The sequence below is a fragment of the Camelina sativa genome, chromosome 4 (assembly GCF_030686135.1).
Source record: "Camelina sativa cultivar CO46 ecotype springtype chromosome 4, ASM3068613v1".
NCBI classification, from domain to species: domain Eukaryota; kingdom Viridiplantae; phylum Streptophyta; class Magnoliopsida; order Brassicales; family Brassicaceae; genus Camelina; species Camelina sativa.
In genome coordinates, this window is record NC_141883.1 from 5,333,747 (window position 1) to 5,351,161 (window position 17,415).

Consider the following 17,415-nt stretch of genomic DNA (forward strand, 5'->3'; position numbering starts at 1 on the left):
CTAATTGTTCCTCAGTATCAACATGCTCAATCAAAACTTGTTTTCTTTCAACCAGTTCTCTGATACAGTGATGTCTCACATCAATGTGCTTTGTTCTTGAGTGTTGAATAGGATTTTTAGAAATATCAATTGCACTCTTATTGTCACAGTACACTTGTAGTACCCCTGAATCCATACCATAGTTTGCTGACATCTGCTTCATCCATAATAACTGAGTACAACAACTCCTCATTGCTAAATATTCTGATTCAGCTGTAGATAAAGACACTGAATTTTGTTTCTTACTCAACCAGGCTATTAGATTGTTACCTAGAAAGAAACAACCCCCACTTGTGCTTTTTCGATCTGTTACACTCCCTGCATAATCTGCATCACAATAACCAACCAAACCTTTGTTTGAACCTTTAGAATACCAAATTACAAAATCAACAGTTCCTTTGACATACTTGATAATTCGCTTGACTGCTTCAAGATGAGACTTTTTTGGGTTTGACTGATACCTTGCACACATACCCACACTGAAACTCAAATCTGGCCTATTAGCAGTAAGATATAACAAACTGCCAATCATTCCTCTATATTGCTTGACATCGACATCCTTACCATCAATATCTTTTGATAGTTTCAACGAAGTACTTATAGGTATCATTGCTTCTTTGCATTTATCCATCTGAAACTTTTTAAGAAGTTGTCTAGCATAGGTGCTTTGAGAAATAAAAATTCCTTGATCTGACTGTGTAATCTGCAACCCAAGAAAATACTTTAGCTCTCCAACCAGACTCATCTCAAATTCTTGTGTCATGCTACTCACAAACCTATCCACCAACTCCTTTGAAATACTTCCAAAGATAATGTCATCAACATAAATTTTAACCATCATGATATCATCATCTTGTTCTACGATAAGCAGAGTCTTGTCCACAATACCTCTGTTATAGTTCTATTCCATAAGAAAACTAGTCAGCATTTCATACCAAGCTCTTGGGGCTTGCTTCAAACCATAAAGAGCTTTCTTTAATTTGTATACATAATCAGGCCTAATTGGATCTTCAAAACCTTTGGGTTGTTCAACATACACCTCTTCTTGAAGAGTCCCATTCAAGAAGGCACTTTTGACATCCATCTAGAATACCTTGAAGTTCAGAATACAAGCCATTCTTAGAAACAATCTTATAGATTCTAGTCTTGCCACTGGAGCAAAAGTTTCTTCAAAATCCACTCCTTCAATCTGAGTATAACCTTGTGCAACTAACCTTGCTTTATTGCAAACCACAACTCCACTCTCATCAATCTTGTTCTTGAAAATCCATTTATTCCCAATGATATTCACATCAATTGGTCTACGAATCAGCTCCCAAACATCATTACGCTCAAACTGTTCCAGTTCTTCTTTCATAGTGATAATCCAAAAATCATCTTGAACAACTTCTATATGATTCTTTGGTTCAATCAGTGACAGAAAACACTCACAGAAAACTGGTTCTAGAGTTGTAAAGTGACTTGTCATCTTCTTAAAGTCTATCTTAACCCCTCGAGTCTTCATCTTCTCGTTCAAATCTCCAATAACATCAGAGATCGAATGATTCTTATGTACTTGCTCTTCTGGTTTTGGAACAAGAGCAAAAGTGTTTAATTCAGAATTAACATAGTGTGTTTCTGAAATAATTACTGGTTCTGCATCACTGTCTGAATCATCATCTCGTACTGCAACAGACTGATCATCAAACACCATATTGACAGATTCCATAATAAGACCTGTACGTCTGTTGTAGACTCTAAATGTTGTACTACTCTCAGCATATCCCAAAAACATACCCCCATCACTTCTGGAATCAAATTTACCAAGATAATCCTTGTCATTTAATATGTAGCATTTGCATCCAAATACATGGAATTAGCTCAGGATTGGTGTTTTGCCTTTCCACAACTCATAAGGCGTCTTTGTCGTATCCCTACATACATAGACTCTATTGACTACGTAGCATGCGGTGTTCAGTGTTTCAGCCCAAAATTTCTTAGGAACCTGGTTCCCATGAATCATAGCACTTTCCATTTCCTGAAGAGTTCTGTTCTTTCTTTCTACCACTCCATTCTGCTGTGGTGTTCTTGGTGCCAAGAATTGATGTGCAATCCCATGTTGTTCACAAAACTCCTTCATAGCCTCATTTTGAAATTCTCCACCATGATCACTTCGTATTTTCTTGATTCCACCTCGTTCATTAAGTAATTGTAAGGCTAAAATATTGAAACTGTCTACTGTATCCGAATTCTCACGAATAAAGCGAACCAAGTGTATCTGGAGTAGTCATCAACTAGCACAAACACATATTTCTTCCCTGCTAAGCTTTCTACCTGCATTGGTCCCATCAAATCCATGTGAATCAGATCCAAAACTGACTTTGACTGTACATCAGGAACCTTTTTGTGTTGAATTTTGACTTCCCTATTTATACGGTCCACACACCATATTGTCTTCTCCTTTGAGCTTGGGTACTCCTCGAATTATCTCTTTATTCACAAGCGTTGTAATGACCAAGTCGTGGATGTCAGAGATCTATGCTTCCATGTGCATTGTAGCATTTAATTGCATTCTTCTCCCACATGTAACAATTGTTTCCTGATCTCACACCATACAACTTGACATTAACTGATTCATCCAGTGCTTTGCAATCCATTTTTGTGAACAAAACTGACAATCCTTCGTCACAGAGTTGACTAATACTTATCAAATTAGCGCGAAATCCTTGAACCAGATAGACATTCACAAGTTGTGGAAGCTCAGTATCACGTTTTGTACTTTCTCCTTGTATGAAACCATGACTCCCATCTCCAAACGTTACTGTACCTCCTTTCAATTTCTTAATATTTGTAGATTACTCTTGGTTCCAGTCATGTGTCTAGAGCACCCACTATCAAAGAACCAAGGCTCCGAGTCTTCTTGCTCTTCGGTAATCATGGCCATATGGCATCTAAATCCCGATCCAGAAGCCATTGTTGGTCCTGATTGATATAGATCAGCTTTCTTCATCCAAATTTGTTTCCTAACTCCATTCCAGAAAAAGCTTCCTTGATGATTCAAATTACTCACTTTAGCCCAAAATTTGTAGCAATACCGTTTGTAGTGCCCAATTTTTCCACAAAAATAGCAGCTAAAAGACTTATTAGAGACAGTTGTAGATGCTTCTCTCTTATAATTATGCATTCCAGCAGATACAAACTTGGTGAACTTTGGTTCAGTGTCTCTGCTTTCTGTAAAGCCTAAAACTCTATGAGTTTTCTCAGTTCTCCCATAGCTCAAGATCTTGTCAAGTTGTTTTGTGCCAGCGAACATATGAATCTTCCTGTGCTGCTGATCTAATTCAGATTGTAATTCTGAAGATTTCTTCTTTTCTTTACACAGCTCTTCTTCAAGCTTATCTGCTTTTGCAGACAAAACCACTTTTCTTTCATTAGATCCAACGAGTCTTTAGCAATCTTTTTCTCATCCACCAACTCATTCTGTAAGGATATTACTAATGCTTCAAGCCGAAGTTTCTCTTTTATCAATCCTTGATTTTCCTTTCCTAGTGCGATAAGTGTTTCTCGTACTTCTTTTTAGTTTTGAACAATATCAAGAACTTCTTCACACTCTGATTCTGAGTCTGTTAATTCTTCTCCATTCTCAAACTCAGTGATTCCCACCATAGCCACTAAATTTATGAGGTCTTCCTCACTGCTGCTATCACATTCTGATTTGTCCTCGATACTGATCATAGATTTCTCCTTCTTACCTTGACGATTACTTACACAATCATCATGTGTGTGTCCAGTACCTTTGCAGATTGTACACTTGGCATCTCGTAACTTGATCGTAGGACACTCACGGATAAAATGTCCAAATCCCTTACATTCATGACAATGCATATCAGCCTTTTTGTCTTCACCGGTTTTTTTGAATGAACTAGTCTTCTTTTGACCTTGACCTTGTTCTATCCTTCTCAATGCACGATCAAATCTTCTTACCAATAAGCTCACAACATCTTCTTCTCCTTGATCAGTTATGTCTTTGCTAACAACTATAGCTATCCCTTTTGGTTTCTTAATTCTGTTCAGTTTCATCTTGTGTACTTGAAGCATTCCAACCACTTCGCCATAGCTGAGACTGTCTAAGTCGTGAGACATAGATAAATCTGTCTTGTATCCCATGAATCTTGATGGAAGACACCTTAGAAACTTTTTGACTAACTTCTGATCCTTATAGGTTTTACCAAGAGTTAAAGCTTCTTGAGCCTGAGCACTTAACTTTGAACTAAAGTCTGAAATTGATTCATGTTCCTCCATCCTTAGATTCTCGAATCTGGAAGCCAACATATCTTTTCTCGAACTCTGCACTTTTGTGGTACCTTCGTATTGAATTTGGAGAATATCCCATGCTTCTTTGGCAGTTTCACATCCCTGAATTAATTCGAACTTTTTCCTCCCAAAACTGCAATGGATAGCGCTTAAAGCTCTAGAATTGTACTTAGATTTCTTTTGTTCTTCATCAGTCCATTATGCCTCGGGTTTAGGTATATACTTGCCTGATTCATCCTTGATCGTTGGTTCCTCCCACTTTTCCAGAACAGTCTTCCAAGCAAGGCGATCAATACCTCCTATTATGGATTTGATTCTCGACTTCCAAAACCTATAGTTCCCATCATCCAAAACGACTTTATTGTTGTTGATTAGATCTCTGTAGCTCTCCATCTTCTCCGCAGAATCTCACATGTAGTAATCCGAACAAGTGCTGCTCTGATACCAATTGAAAGTGTGAGAACTAATGATCTGAACAAGGAAATAAAGATTTCTTCACATACTCTTTTGATTAATAGAAAATTTGTTTACAAGTTTGTTCTAAACAATTTTCTATTCACTCAAAACTCTTAAAGAAATCCTAAGCTCTCTCTAAGTTCTTAACTCTTTTCTTTCTTCAAAGACTAAAACTTAGTAGCTAGATAAACTCTCTCTTATTTGTGCTAAAGCTAAACCTAACCTTAGCACCCCTATTTATAGAACTAGGTATCGGCTATTCAATTAGCAAAATACCTATTCTAATTCTAATAGGATTTAGACAATTTCTTTTTTCTTTATGGATTAGGAAATTATCTTTTTTCTTCATGTTTATATAAGAGAGGTAAACTCCGTGTCGTCTATCATTCATTAGGTAAACTATATGTATATGGTACAATGGAATGTTCTAGAGAATATCTAAGCGTATCTCACAGAATATTTACACAATCGACATATTCTATATATGGTGTCTAACACTCCCCCGCAGTCGAAGCGTTGGTGGTGGAGACTGGACGGTGAGACTGTTCCGAAAATCAAGAAATAATGGGGATGGAAGGCCTTTGGTGAAGATGTCGGCGTACTGGTAAGGGGAAGGAACATGCAGTACACGAATTTGACCCCTCGCAATCTTCTCCCGGACGAAATGGATATCGATCTCAATGGGTTTAGTCCGTTGATGATGAACCCGATTAGAGGCAAGATAGATGGCACTGACATTGTCACAATAGACTATTGTAGCTCGAGACAACGGAATTTTCATTTCAAGAAGAAGAGTATGGAGCCAAGTTGCCTCTGCCACATCGTTGGCTACACCACGGTACTTAGCCTCGGCACTAGAACGGGAGACTGTGTTTTGCCGCTTAGAGGACCAAGATATCAAGTTATTGCCAAGAAACACACAATAGCCAGAGGTGGAGTGACGACCAGCAGGACAACCAGCCCAATCAGCGTCAGAGTACGCCGTAAGTGAGAGAGAGGAAAATTTCGTCATACGAATGTCGTGGGAGATAGTACCCTTGATGTAGCGGAGAATGCGTTTGAAAGCCTGAAAATGAGACTCCCGGGGATCATGCATGAAGAGACAAATCTGTTGGACGGCATAGGAGATGTCAGGACGTGTAATTGTCAAGTATTGAAGAGCACCGGCTAAGCTGCGGTAGAGCGTAGGATCAGACACCGGTGGACTACCATCGGGAGCAAGCTTCTGTTTGGTATCAACTGGAGTGAGACACGGGTTGCAGTCAGCCATGTTAGCACGATGAAGGATGTCAGCCGCGTATTTCTGTTGATGGAGCCAAAGACCAGAAGCATCACATTGAACGGTGATGCCAAGGAAGTGATTAAGAGGACCGTCATCTGACATTTCAAATTCGTTGCTAAGGCTGGTGATGATCCGTTGTAGCAAGTGAGACGAAGAAGCGATGAGAATGATATCATCAACATAGAGGAGGAAATACGCAAACTCAGAGCCGTGAGATAACACAAACAAGGAGAGATCCGAGAGACTCTGCGTAAAGCCAGGGCGACGGACAAAAGTAGCGAAACAAGTGTTCCACGCACGAGGGGCCTGCTTCAAACCATAAAGAGAATGGTTTAGACGACAAACGTAATCCGGCTTAGTTTTATCCACAAAACCATGAGGTTGGTGCATGTAGACAGTTTCCTCAAGATCACTGTTGAGGAAGACGTTCTTGACGTCTAGTTGATGAAGAGGCCAATCACGAGCCAATGCGACATGGAGAACCGCACGTATTGTGGCCGGTTTAACGATTGGACTAAAGGTTTCGTCACAATCAATGCCGAGCTGTTATGAGCGTCCGTTGGCAACAAGACGCAACTTGTAGTGACTAAGAGTTCCATCTGCATTGAAATTATGTTTAAACAACCACAAAGAGCGCATAATGTTAGTATGCTTGGGATGTGGCACAAGATCCCACATTCTCTTTTTAATAAGAGAATCATATTCCACATTCATCGAATTGTTCCAAAACGGATCCTTAGCTGCCTGAACATGAGTCAAGGGTAATGGAGAAATTGTGGCATCAATATGAAGAAACAATGGAGTTCACGGTTTAACGATACCGCTTTTACCTCGAGTGATCATGGGGTGGCATTTTGAGTGGTAGGAACAGTTTGAAAAGGAGGAATAGAGGCAAGAGGAGCGGGAACGGGAGGAAGAGAAACGTGAGAAGAGATAGGCCAAGGAATGGGCGGCGGTGAAGGCATAATAGGAGGAGGAGAGGACGGAGGAGAGGAAGAAAGAGTGGTGAAGGGAAAAGTCTTCTCATCAAAGACGACATGGCGGGAGAGTATGATGCGTCTGGTGTTGAGGTCAAGACAGCGGTAACCACGATGATCGGTGGGGTAGCCGAGAAAAACACATGGCGTAGAGCGCTTGTCAATTTTGTGCGTAGACGTCGGTAGGAGATTGGGGTAGCAAAGGCAGCCAAACGTGCGGAGATGATGATATGTGGGAGCTTGTTTGAACAAATGCGTGAATGGGACATCATTGTTGATTGCTTTGGAGGGAAGGATATTGAGTAGGTGTGACATCATGTGAAGAGCTTCGACCCAATACTCACCCGGAAGAGAAGCTTGAAACAACAAAGCACGGACCATATTGTTAATGGTACGTAACATGCGTTCAGCGCGGCCGTTCTGTTGGGACGTATGAGGGCAGGAGAAACGAAAGCATGTACCGGTTGCCGCAAAATGTTCCTTGAAGAGACGATTATCATACTCTCCGCCATTGTCGCATTGAAGAGATTTGATGTGACATTGGAATTGGCGCTGTACATAAGCAGAAAAATGTAAGTATTTGCCAAATATTTCACTTTTGCGATGAAGAGGATAAACCCAAAGAAAATGTGAGTATTGATCAAGAAAAATAAGATAGTATTTGATCCCACTAATGCTTTGAATCGGAGATGTCCAAATATCAGAGTGAACAACTTCAAAAGGAGAATTAACTAGAGTTGAGAATCAAAAAACGGAGAACAAGTATGCTTGCCAAGTTGACATGCTTGACACAGAGTAGTCAAGTCAGTCTTAGGGCTAGAAATAGAAAACATCGACAAAAGACGAGACAAAGTGGAATGGATGGGATGACCAAGACGGTTGTGCCAAACAGAGCTATCCAGTGACGAAGTGGAGAGAGCATGAACGGGGGATGAGGGTGTCACTAAGTAGAGAGGACCCGGGCTATCACACCGGAGGAGTTTGTTCCGGGTTCGGAGATCCTTAACACAAAAACCAAAGGGGTAAAATTCAACGGTACAAGAGTTATCAGTGACAAACTTACGGACAGAGACGAGATTTTTGATGATATTAGGGCACACCAAAACTTTTTTGAGATGAAAGGAACGAGATGGGGAAGGAATGTTACCATGACCAATTGTTTTAACAGCAACTAAAGAACCGTTGCCAACCGTGACATAAGGCATGGTGCTCGTACTAAAAAGAGAATGGAGATTACCTGTGTTGGAAGCAACGTGATTTGTGGCACCGGTGTCCATGACCCATGGAGTGTCGGGTCCTTGAAGCGACATCTTGTTGAAAGCATGAGTGATTGCAGAAGGAAGAGGCGTCAACATAGACAGATCAGGCGAATAGGCCATATGCGCGGCATGAGCGAGGCGAGCAGGGTAGGAGCCTAATATACCAGAGTGTGTCGAGTTGGAAGACGGAGCCAAATATGGTGGAGCAAAAGACGGTGAATACAGCTGGTTTGGCGGAGCAGCAGCGTGTGGCGGAGCAGCAGTGTAATACGGCGGTGGCTGATTTTAGTACCACGAGGAAGCGTAACTGTTGGGCGGCCAATTGTTGTTGAATCGGCCTCGACCACGAGAGCGACCGCCACCACGGTTACGATGCCTGCTACCACGACCAAAGTTGTTGGTGTTGTTGCTGGACGAACGAGATGAGCCATCGGAGTTGGTGTAGAGAATTGTGGAAGAAGATGGGGTGTCATGGTGACTCGGAGACGACTTCACCATCTTGGAGAGACGGTCTTCCTCCATATGCAGCATGGATCGGGCTTCAAGGAAACCGGGGAATGGGGTCCTGTGTTTGATAACATTGATGATGGAATCAAACTTGTCAGACAAGCCATTCAAGAGATGCATAACCAAAACACGATCTGTCACGGGAGAATCAATGTTGGCAAGGAGATCGGCAGTGGTCTTCAGTTTTTGGAAGTAGTCATGAACAGAAAGGTCACCAATCACCGTCGTACGGAGATCACTTTCAAGTTGGAGAGCCAAAACTCATGAGCAGAGGCGTTCTTTTTAAGAACGGTATCAAGGATGGACTCGGAGATGGTGCCGTAGATCCACATCTTCACAAGACCATCACGCTCCTTCCACTCTTTAGCAGTCGCCGGAGTTGAAGAGGAGGAGCCATCGAGATGTCCAAGGACACCGAAACTGAGACAGTGGGTTTCAAAGAGTTCACGCCACTTGTCGTATTTGAGTTTCCTCATGTCAAGAGAGATCGGAATATACGCTTTGATCTGCGCAATTCCAAAGGGTTTGTCATTGGAGATGGGAGAAGCAGCCATGATGGAGATAGAGAGAAGAAGAGGAGAGTTGAACGGAAGAACAGAAAAGAGAAAGAAGGAATGAAAACAGAGCAAAGAAGAAGAGCGGAGACTTGGATCGTAAAACGCTTAGCTTGGTGGCTAGGGTTAAACGTCTGGTACCATGTAAGAGAGGTAAACTCCGTGTCGTCTATCATTCATTAGGTAAACTATATATATGGTACAATGGAATGTTCTAGAGAATATCTAAGCGTATCTCACAGAATATTTACACAATCGACATATTCTATATATGGTGTCTAACAGTTTACATTCCCATTGTAAACATGAAGCTCTTTGATCTTCTAGATGCTTCTAGTGTCTTCTAAGTCACAAAGAAGCCTCAGCCTCCTGCTTCTAGATCTTTCCTTGTTAAGCGCCGAAATGAATAACTTGATATTCTGTCCTTGTATTAGTGTTCTGTCCTTCTGAAGTAGTTGATCCTCTTGTTCAAATACTGCATCTTCAGATCACAAATTTATCTCTATGAGAAGTCAGGCTGAGTTTGTCTTCTTAATTGCAAGAGCTTCTGAGTCGGTTTCATTATGCAATTGAAGAAGGTATGCAGTTGTTTTGTTTGAGTAGACCATACATATTGATTTATGATTCTCTTTGAACATTTAGAAAGTATTATTGCACAAAGGTATAATGGTGATTTCTTGTGATTATAATCATAGAATGTATCTATTGACATTTTTTGACAGTTCTTATGGCTGCAATATCATCACTTTCTAATGTAACAAATGAATTAGTGTCAGTATTAGACCATCTCCAATGTATATCTCTATTTTTTTTCTCTAAAATAGAGCATTAAGTTAGTGTAAAAAATAGATGTGAAAATAGAGTTGCTCTATATAGAGCAATCTGGAACAAATGTTGCTCTATAATAGAGTTTTGACTCTAAAATAGTGTGGGATCTGAGATGCCCTTAGTAAAACCAATCAAATCAAATCTCATAAATATTATAAGTAGGTCTAATTCAATATTAGTAGCCATATCGAGTTCTTGGTTTATTTGGTTTTCTAGTAAAGATTGGTCTGTGGGGGTCAAAATGAGTATTGAACTTTAGGTGTCTCAGTAGAAAATATATTGTCTTGCTTCTGGTTATTCATTAGATATACCTTTTTTTGGCAGATGGCAAAAAAAAATTTCAATGAGAGAGCAGGTGTAAAAGGAAACATGCCACTAGGATGCTTTAAACGCGATGTTCAATTACACAGGTTCTTGGCAAGTCGATGCAACATCCACAAAATCTCTTGCACTGGTTGGATATTTTATTCCGCTTTATGAAGTCAAATTGGCGAAGCTTACATTGGTTTTGCGCAACAAGATCAGACGCGATGTTCCTTCCTCATGGGATCCCACTTCCTTAGCTAGGTATATTCCTCTCTTTTAATACGCAATGTTCTCTGCTGTTCTGCATGTTCTGGTCTCTCTGGTCTAGATGTTTATAGTCTCTTAATTCACACCGGTGGAATGTTTAAGAACTAATTTAGAGTCAGTGAGTTTCCTCTTGTTGTCTTGACCGAACACATAGTTTAAATGAAAGAAAAGATATTAAAAGTTCTGGTGAAAAACAAGCTTTGCTGAGTGTTGTATTTAATAAAAGATTATTCGGATAACTTTTCCTCTTTCTGCAGTTTTAAATTCGTGAAATCTACACTTGATGTGATTCTTGATGACATTTCATAATTCTTATGTGGTTTCCCCACTTGTTTACTCATTTGGTACAACTTTATTGAAAATTACGGCACACATATTGTAACTTCGGTGACCATTGGTGGAAGAGACGTAGTTTACATTAGAAAACATCGGTCTTCTCCTTTACCAGTATCTGAAATCAAAATCTACGTGAATGACATGATGGAGCACATGTCTCATGAAGCAGAGAGTCAATCTATTAACGACCCCCTAAAATACAAAGACAAGGTTAGTACGACGTCACAGGCCACAACGAGATTACCCTGGTTGACGAAATTCATTCCCTCTAACTATGGTAATCGAAGATTTTAACTGAAAAGCTCTCTCCTGTAGGATATAACAGTGATATTTAGGCGAAGAGGAGGCGACGATCTAGAGCAAAGCCATGCTCGATGGGCTGAGACAGTACCAGCAGCTCCAGACATTATCAACATGACTTTTACTCCTATTGTTTCTCTGCTAGAGGTTGTGCCTGGTCTACGACATTTCACTCGTGTAAACTTTACTTGGAATGTGAGTTTCTATAAAAAATTGAACTTAATTATGTTTGAAACCAATAAACATAATAAATCTCTTGTTGTTCTTACTAGATAAGCCTCTTATTGAAGATTTCCAAATAGCTCGAGCTTGGGCTCCTGAACAACGTAAAGAACTTGTGTGTCCTTCTCTTCATTTTAGGATAAGTTACTTTTTTTTTTAATTATGTTTTGTTAGGAGGATGATGTATTCTTATTTTTAATTATGTTTTTAAGACTAACAAGCTTGGAGATGGTTGTCTCTTACTTAAAAAAAACACTTATCCTGGATTCAACGACTTTATGGCTAATGCAACAACACCACCTCATCAACAACATGCCACAGCAGCTAACGCAACTGTCCACGGACCAGCCACTTCACCATTTTCCAACACTTCTTCAACCTTTTAGTTGCTTTAGAAAACTTTCATAACTTGTTTGTTAATCATATATGGTTTTTTGTTAGGATATTTTATAGATGTTTGCAGGTTTTTTGGTACAATTGTTTGGGGTATAATCCTAATCTAAATCGGATTTAGTATTTAATTTTAGTTTAAAAAAAAAAAAATTCTACAAAACAGTAACAAAACAGATGATATAAACTCACCCTTTTGTGACCATGAACATTAGTAAGCAGAATATAAAAAGTTGCATATTGGTTGCTAATTTGTGACCCTATTCTGAGACCAGAACGTTGCAAATCTACAACCAAACAAATCGTCATAACTCAGTCTCTATTATGTGACTACCAAAAAAGGTATCAAAGTAGTCGCTCACCTTTTGCTACATGCCTCTCGCCATTAAGATCCCCCAACAGGGGGTTAAATGAGTGAGTTAGTCTGAATTTTTCTATAACCCGCCGCTCACCTTTTGCTACATGCCTCTCGAACTTGCTCACAAGTCCTTTCTTGATGGAAGTATGAATCTTGCCACCATGGTTATGATAGTAATTAAAAACAAACATACCAGTTAAAAAATTGCTTATTTGTTGCTCATTTATTATTGAATATTTACTATTATAAATTACGTATTTATAAAAACTTACCCTCTGATCAGCCAACACCATCTCTATTGTTTTTTCAGATTAGGCAGTATACTGCTTTCATGTATGGAGGACCTTAACCTGTATCCGCCAAGTGTTTTTGTAAGGTTTGACATCAGCGAAGTAAGTCATAGACATTAGACCATTCATTTTGAGTAACTCTGTTGCTTGATAAGTAGGATAACTGGTTGCGTAATTTGTGTTGATGGTTTGTAGAATGTTGCTAATGAGTTGTTTATATCTATATTAATTGGGGAGTACAAAAGCAAAAAAAAAGACATTGCAAAAAATTCCATAATATACCCCTACGGATTAAGCAAGGAAGAAGAGGAAAAAAAAAAAAGGCAACGAAGTCATTATATTTGGTTATGGGACGCAGATCCTTATGGTTTGGTATTATTCCATTCGGATCCTAGATATAAAAGATGTTTATCCAAACACTATCTTTGCCTTCCCTTAAACCTGTATTAATTACAAACGAAATTAAAAACTGCAACTACTAAATAAATACCAACTAATCATATGCAATCCCTTATTATTCTCTACCGTAATAGATCAATCATCAAAATCATATCAAAACATTAACTACAAATATTAACAATTTATCACAAATATTCTCTTTTCAAAAAATCACAACAACCATTTAGTATAGATTACCTTTTGTTCTTCGGTATTTAATGGCGTATATCAATCATTAGAACAAAAAAAAAGAAACAGTTGGATCGAATCCCGGTTCTTAATATAGTATATCGTATAAACCCCAAAATCAAATCAACAAGAGAATATATTATATTCATTGCATTGATGATTTTGGCTGATTTTGAAGTAAGTTTAGATTATTCTCCTTATAACTTATAAACATATTTACTTCATACAAGAAAGTCTACCAAAGTTTTAATTAATATGTTTATTGTGTTATTATAGGGTTCTCTCATTCATGCTACTATTAAGAAGCAGCAGTTGAACAAATTCCAAAGGCTTATTGTTTTTGGTGAGTGGCGAATTATTGAGAACTTTCAACTGTCAAGATCAACAGGGAAGTTTCGGGCAACCAAACATCAATACAAGATGACCATCATGAACTCAACAATCATAACCCGATGTGCTTGTGTTTCAAACGATTTTTATTTGGATCTATCTTCATACGAGAACATACTCGCTGAAGATGGTTTGAATGAAAATATTTTGATTGGTACGCCAATATATTGTTTGTTTTTATATAAATAGTTTGAATTTGTATTCTATGTTATTGACTGCATAACATAATTTCCCCCTATTTTAGGTGTTCTTGGACAGGTTGTTTCCATTGGCGAAATGAAAACATCTGAGCTAAACGACAAACCGAAAAAGAGATTAGAGGTCATCCTGCGAGATACAAGGTAATGAGCTCATTTGTCTACTAACTAATCAGCTCATTGACTAACCACATATTAAGCACTAACGTGTGTATTTATTTTGTTGTATTACAGTGACCAGCGATTGTCATGCACTCTTTGGGGTAAGTTTGCTGACAAAATGTGGACAGCATGTCATGAGGCAAATCAGGGAATAATCACCTATTTGATCCGATGTGGGAAGATTAACACATACAATGGTATGTATTTAACGAGTTGTATTTCGTATTTACATTGTTATGTGTAGGTTTCTTAATGTTGTCTCAATAATATGTGTAGGAGATAGAACAATTTCAAATGCCTTTGATATGTCGTTGCTGCTCATCAATGCAGACTATCCTGCTGTTCAAGATTTTGTTATCCAGTACTATTTCATATCCCCTAATTTATACAATTCCATGAATGTACTATATGTAATACATAAACTAAAATCACTGTTTATGCAATTGTTGACTGACTACTAAACAGGCTGCCACAAGATGATTTAAAGATTACTTTCGGGGAAAGGAACTGTGATTGTCTAAAGTCTAAACATGAGAATGATGATTACGTGAATCAGTTCCCACGAAGCACTATATCAGATATGCTTGTAGCTACTATGGTAATTATGATAGCTTAATAACTATGTGTAGTTCTGATTTCAAACATTTCTGATTTGCTATTCTGTGTTATAGGAGGGGAAATTCAAAATCTATTGTAGTATCTACCACATCGATATGGAGTTCGGGTGGTATTACTTTACCCGTGTTAAGTGTAAGGGAACATGCCTTCTAATACCGAAAAAAGAGAATGAAATCATAACCAAAAACAAAAAAGTCTCTTTGAGTGCAAAAGTTGCAACCAAGATGTGTCGAAGGTTTTATGCAGGTACTTGATTCCGCATATATTTTTTTTTTATGGATGTGTTAATATTACTTAAGAATTGTTTATTAATCCTTTGGTTATTGATTTGGCCTATGCTAGGTATAAACTGGTGCTTGATGTCATGGATAGCAGTGGTGAGACAAAGATTATTCTTTTTGACAACAATGCTATCAAGTTAGTCAATCAAACTGCGATAGATGTACTTGGTGGTCAATATGATGAGGTAACTGATTGTTATGTAGCTTTCAAATAACCATTTTGATCTCATGATATTGCCAATTCAAACAGAATTTACTATCAATAAATTTCCAGATTCAAGATCCTACTATTGTGCCGCCTGCTTTGCAAGCTTTGGTAGGAAAGACATTCTTATTTCTAGCTTCTGTTGAAACCTCTAACATTGTTGGTGGTAAAAAGACTTATAAGGTGTCATACGTTGAGATGGGTGACAACAGTAGAGGTGTTGATAATATTGAAGAGTCGGACATACAAATTGATCCTAGGGATGTGATCTCTAATGAAGTTCAAGTAGAAAAAGTTTTCTGTAAGTTTTTTCCAAAAACAATAAGACATGTTCGTTAATTTCAACATTTCAAATTTCAGGATCAGACGAATAGTAGTGGTATCGAGACATCTGTGACCACACCTTCATCAAAACGTAAAGATGAGTCCAATGATGATGCCATAGCACAATCTTCAACATCAAAGAAGATGTGTCTACCATCAATTAATCAGGCAATAGAAGAAGAAAAAGAAAAGATTCAAGGAAAGGAAGTCGCGGAGCCTTAAGTATTGTTGCGGATCGTGAAGTCTTTTAATTGTTAGTTGGTTTTTTTTTAAAGATAATAAACTAGGATGTTTTTTTTTAGTTTTAACTTAGCATATTCGTTTCGAATAGGCTTAGTTTAAGCTTTTTTCCATGCTAGATATTTCTAAGTTTTCGTTGTCATATTGATTTTTAATAAAATTAAAAAAACATTATGTTTATTTTTAACCAAATATGGGTATTATTAACATTAGTCAAAAAAACAAATGATTGTAGTCTAGAAAAACATACCTGTTGGAGGGGGAAAAATACAGTGCCTGATTGTACCAAGATCTTTGCGAAGAACTGATAATCCTACATAGAGGAACAAGTTTAAAGTAAATAATTTAAAATCCTTAAGCATACTTAACCAAGTAGCACATCGAACAGAAACGAAAGAAAAATTCCTAACTAAACACATAAAACAAACAATAATTAAAAATTGTTAATAATTACTTAGGAAGTGTCGACATTGTTTAAAATAAAATCATCACAGATGAATTCTTCCCTAACCGAGTAGATTACGAGTAAAACAATATTAACTGTGATCACAGAATATTATGGCGGATAAGAGGAATTTATTTCTATATCACTAATTATGGGAATAAATCAATTCAGAAATTAAGATGGTTTCTAAACAACTAAATTGATATGCCATAACCAATTTTTCAGATTCTAAGGTTTTAATAAACTAAAGTTTATATATTAAGTATACCATTGGAAACAAAATCATTTTAACATTGTGACCATGAAGAAGAGAAAAAATGATCTCTAATGTGGATCTCAAGAGAACACAGAAATCAGTTTTCCAAAAAGAATGAAGTCACAATTCAACGATGAAAACTTCAATCCTAATACAGTCAGTAATCAAGGGGAAGTCATTCAAGTTGAATCAGTTTTCAAAAGAGTTATCGATAGTTTGAATCACAAACCTGATAATGCAAACAAGGTTTCTCATCTCCCACATGTGCTTAGCTTCGAATCTGGTATGACCATAGTAGATATGTTTAAAGTTATTTAGTATTTATTCAAACATCTAATCAAAAACTGTATATTTAAATAGGATCTACAACTAGGAATACAGCTAAATCAAGACCAGTGTTGTCAGATGTTACAAACCTGCTTGATGGTCCCAACCGTGACAAACGTGTGGTAGCAACAAAACGGAAAGCTTCTCACCAAAGTATCAAAGATGGGAAGCTTGAAACTGCAAAGACTAAACAAGGTTCATGTTAGTTCATAACATCAATCAATATACAAGCTAGCATCTAATAGTTAAACCTAACTGTTAATCGTATTCAGGAACGATTGAAGCTTCTGGGATCACATCATTGCATGATGTTGCTCATGATATTACCTTGTCCAACCATTCACAAATTGTGGAAGATACTCCACCTAACAAACAAAGACAATCCAGCAGGATATTTAAACAACTTAGTCCTCAATCAGTAAATAGCAAACAAGGTACTACATATAATTATTATCAACAGTATTGATTTTGTAGTGTAAATGACTGTTGACTTAGTAGGTGGAGTACTTTACTATAATTATTAACTAATCTGTCCCTGTTATAGCATCAAAAGGAGTATTACTTACTCGACCAAAAACACAGTTCCGTCTTGCAAAATTCCTTGCTAGGCAAAAGAAACCAAATGAATATTTCGCAGAAGGAGATGATGTGATCTACAACCAACAAATACAAAGAGGAT

General features: G+C 37.9%; 3 protein-coding genes and 1 pseudogene across 3 annotated transcripts; 3 read left to right on the forward strand and 1 right to left on the reverse strand.

The window, feature by feature from the left end:
• Positions 1 to 2,851: 2,851 nt before the first annotated feature.
• On the reverse strand, positions 2,852 to 4,725 carry LOC147945430 (uncharacterized). The gene is made up of 3 exons (XM_087509250.1): positions 4,556 to 4,725; positions 3,627 to 4,465; positions 2,852 to 3,417 (listed from the first exon to the last, which is right to left on the reverse strand). Exons 1-3 carry the CDS (start codon positions 4,723 to 4,725, stop codon positions 2,852 to 2,854), a joined length of 1,575 nt encoding a protein of 524 aa, XP_087365376.1.
• Positions 4,726 to 10,519: 5,794 nt separating this feature from the next.
• LOC147945431 (MACPF domain-containing protein CAD1-like) lies at positions 10,520 to 11,786 on the forward strand (annotated as a pseudogene).
• Positions 11,787 to 13,447: 1,661 nt separating this feature from the next.
• Positions 13,448 to 14,026, forward strand: LOC147945432 (uncharacterized). The gene is made up of 3 exons (XM_087509624.1): positions 13,448 to 13,468; positions 13,568 to 13,835; positions 13,926 to 14,026. The coding sequence occupies exons 1-3, from the start codon at positions 13,448 to 13,450 to the stop codon at positions 14,024 to 14,026; spliced, it is 390 nt and encodes a 129-aa protein (XP_087365750.1).
• Positions 14,027 to 14,158: 132 nt separating this feature from the next.
• On the forward strand, positions 14,159 to 15,690 carry LOC147945433 (uncharacterized). Its single transcript, XM_087509251.1, has 7 exons — positions 14,159 to 14,237; positions 14,317 to 14,401; positions 14,506 to 14,638; positions 14,712 to 14,893; positions 15,001 to 15,124; positions 15,214 to 15,429; positions 15,505 to 15,690. Exons 1-7 carry the CDS (start codon positions 14,159 to 14,161, stop codon positions 15,688 to 15,690), a joined length of 1,005 nt encoding a protein of 334 aa, XP_087365377.1.
• The last annotated feature ends 1,725 nt before the right edge of the window (positions 15,691 to 17,415 follow it).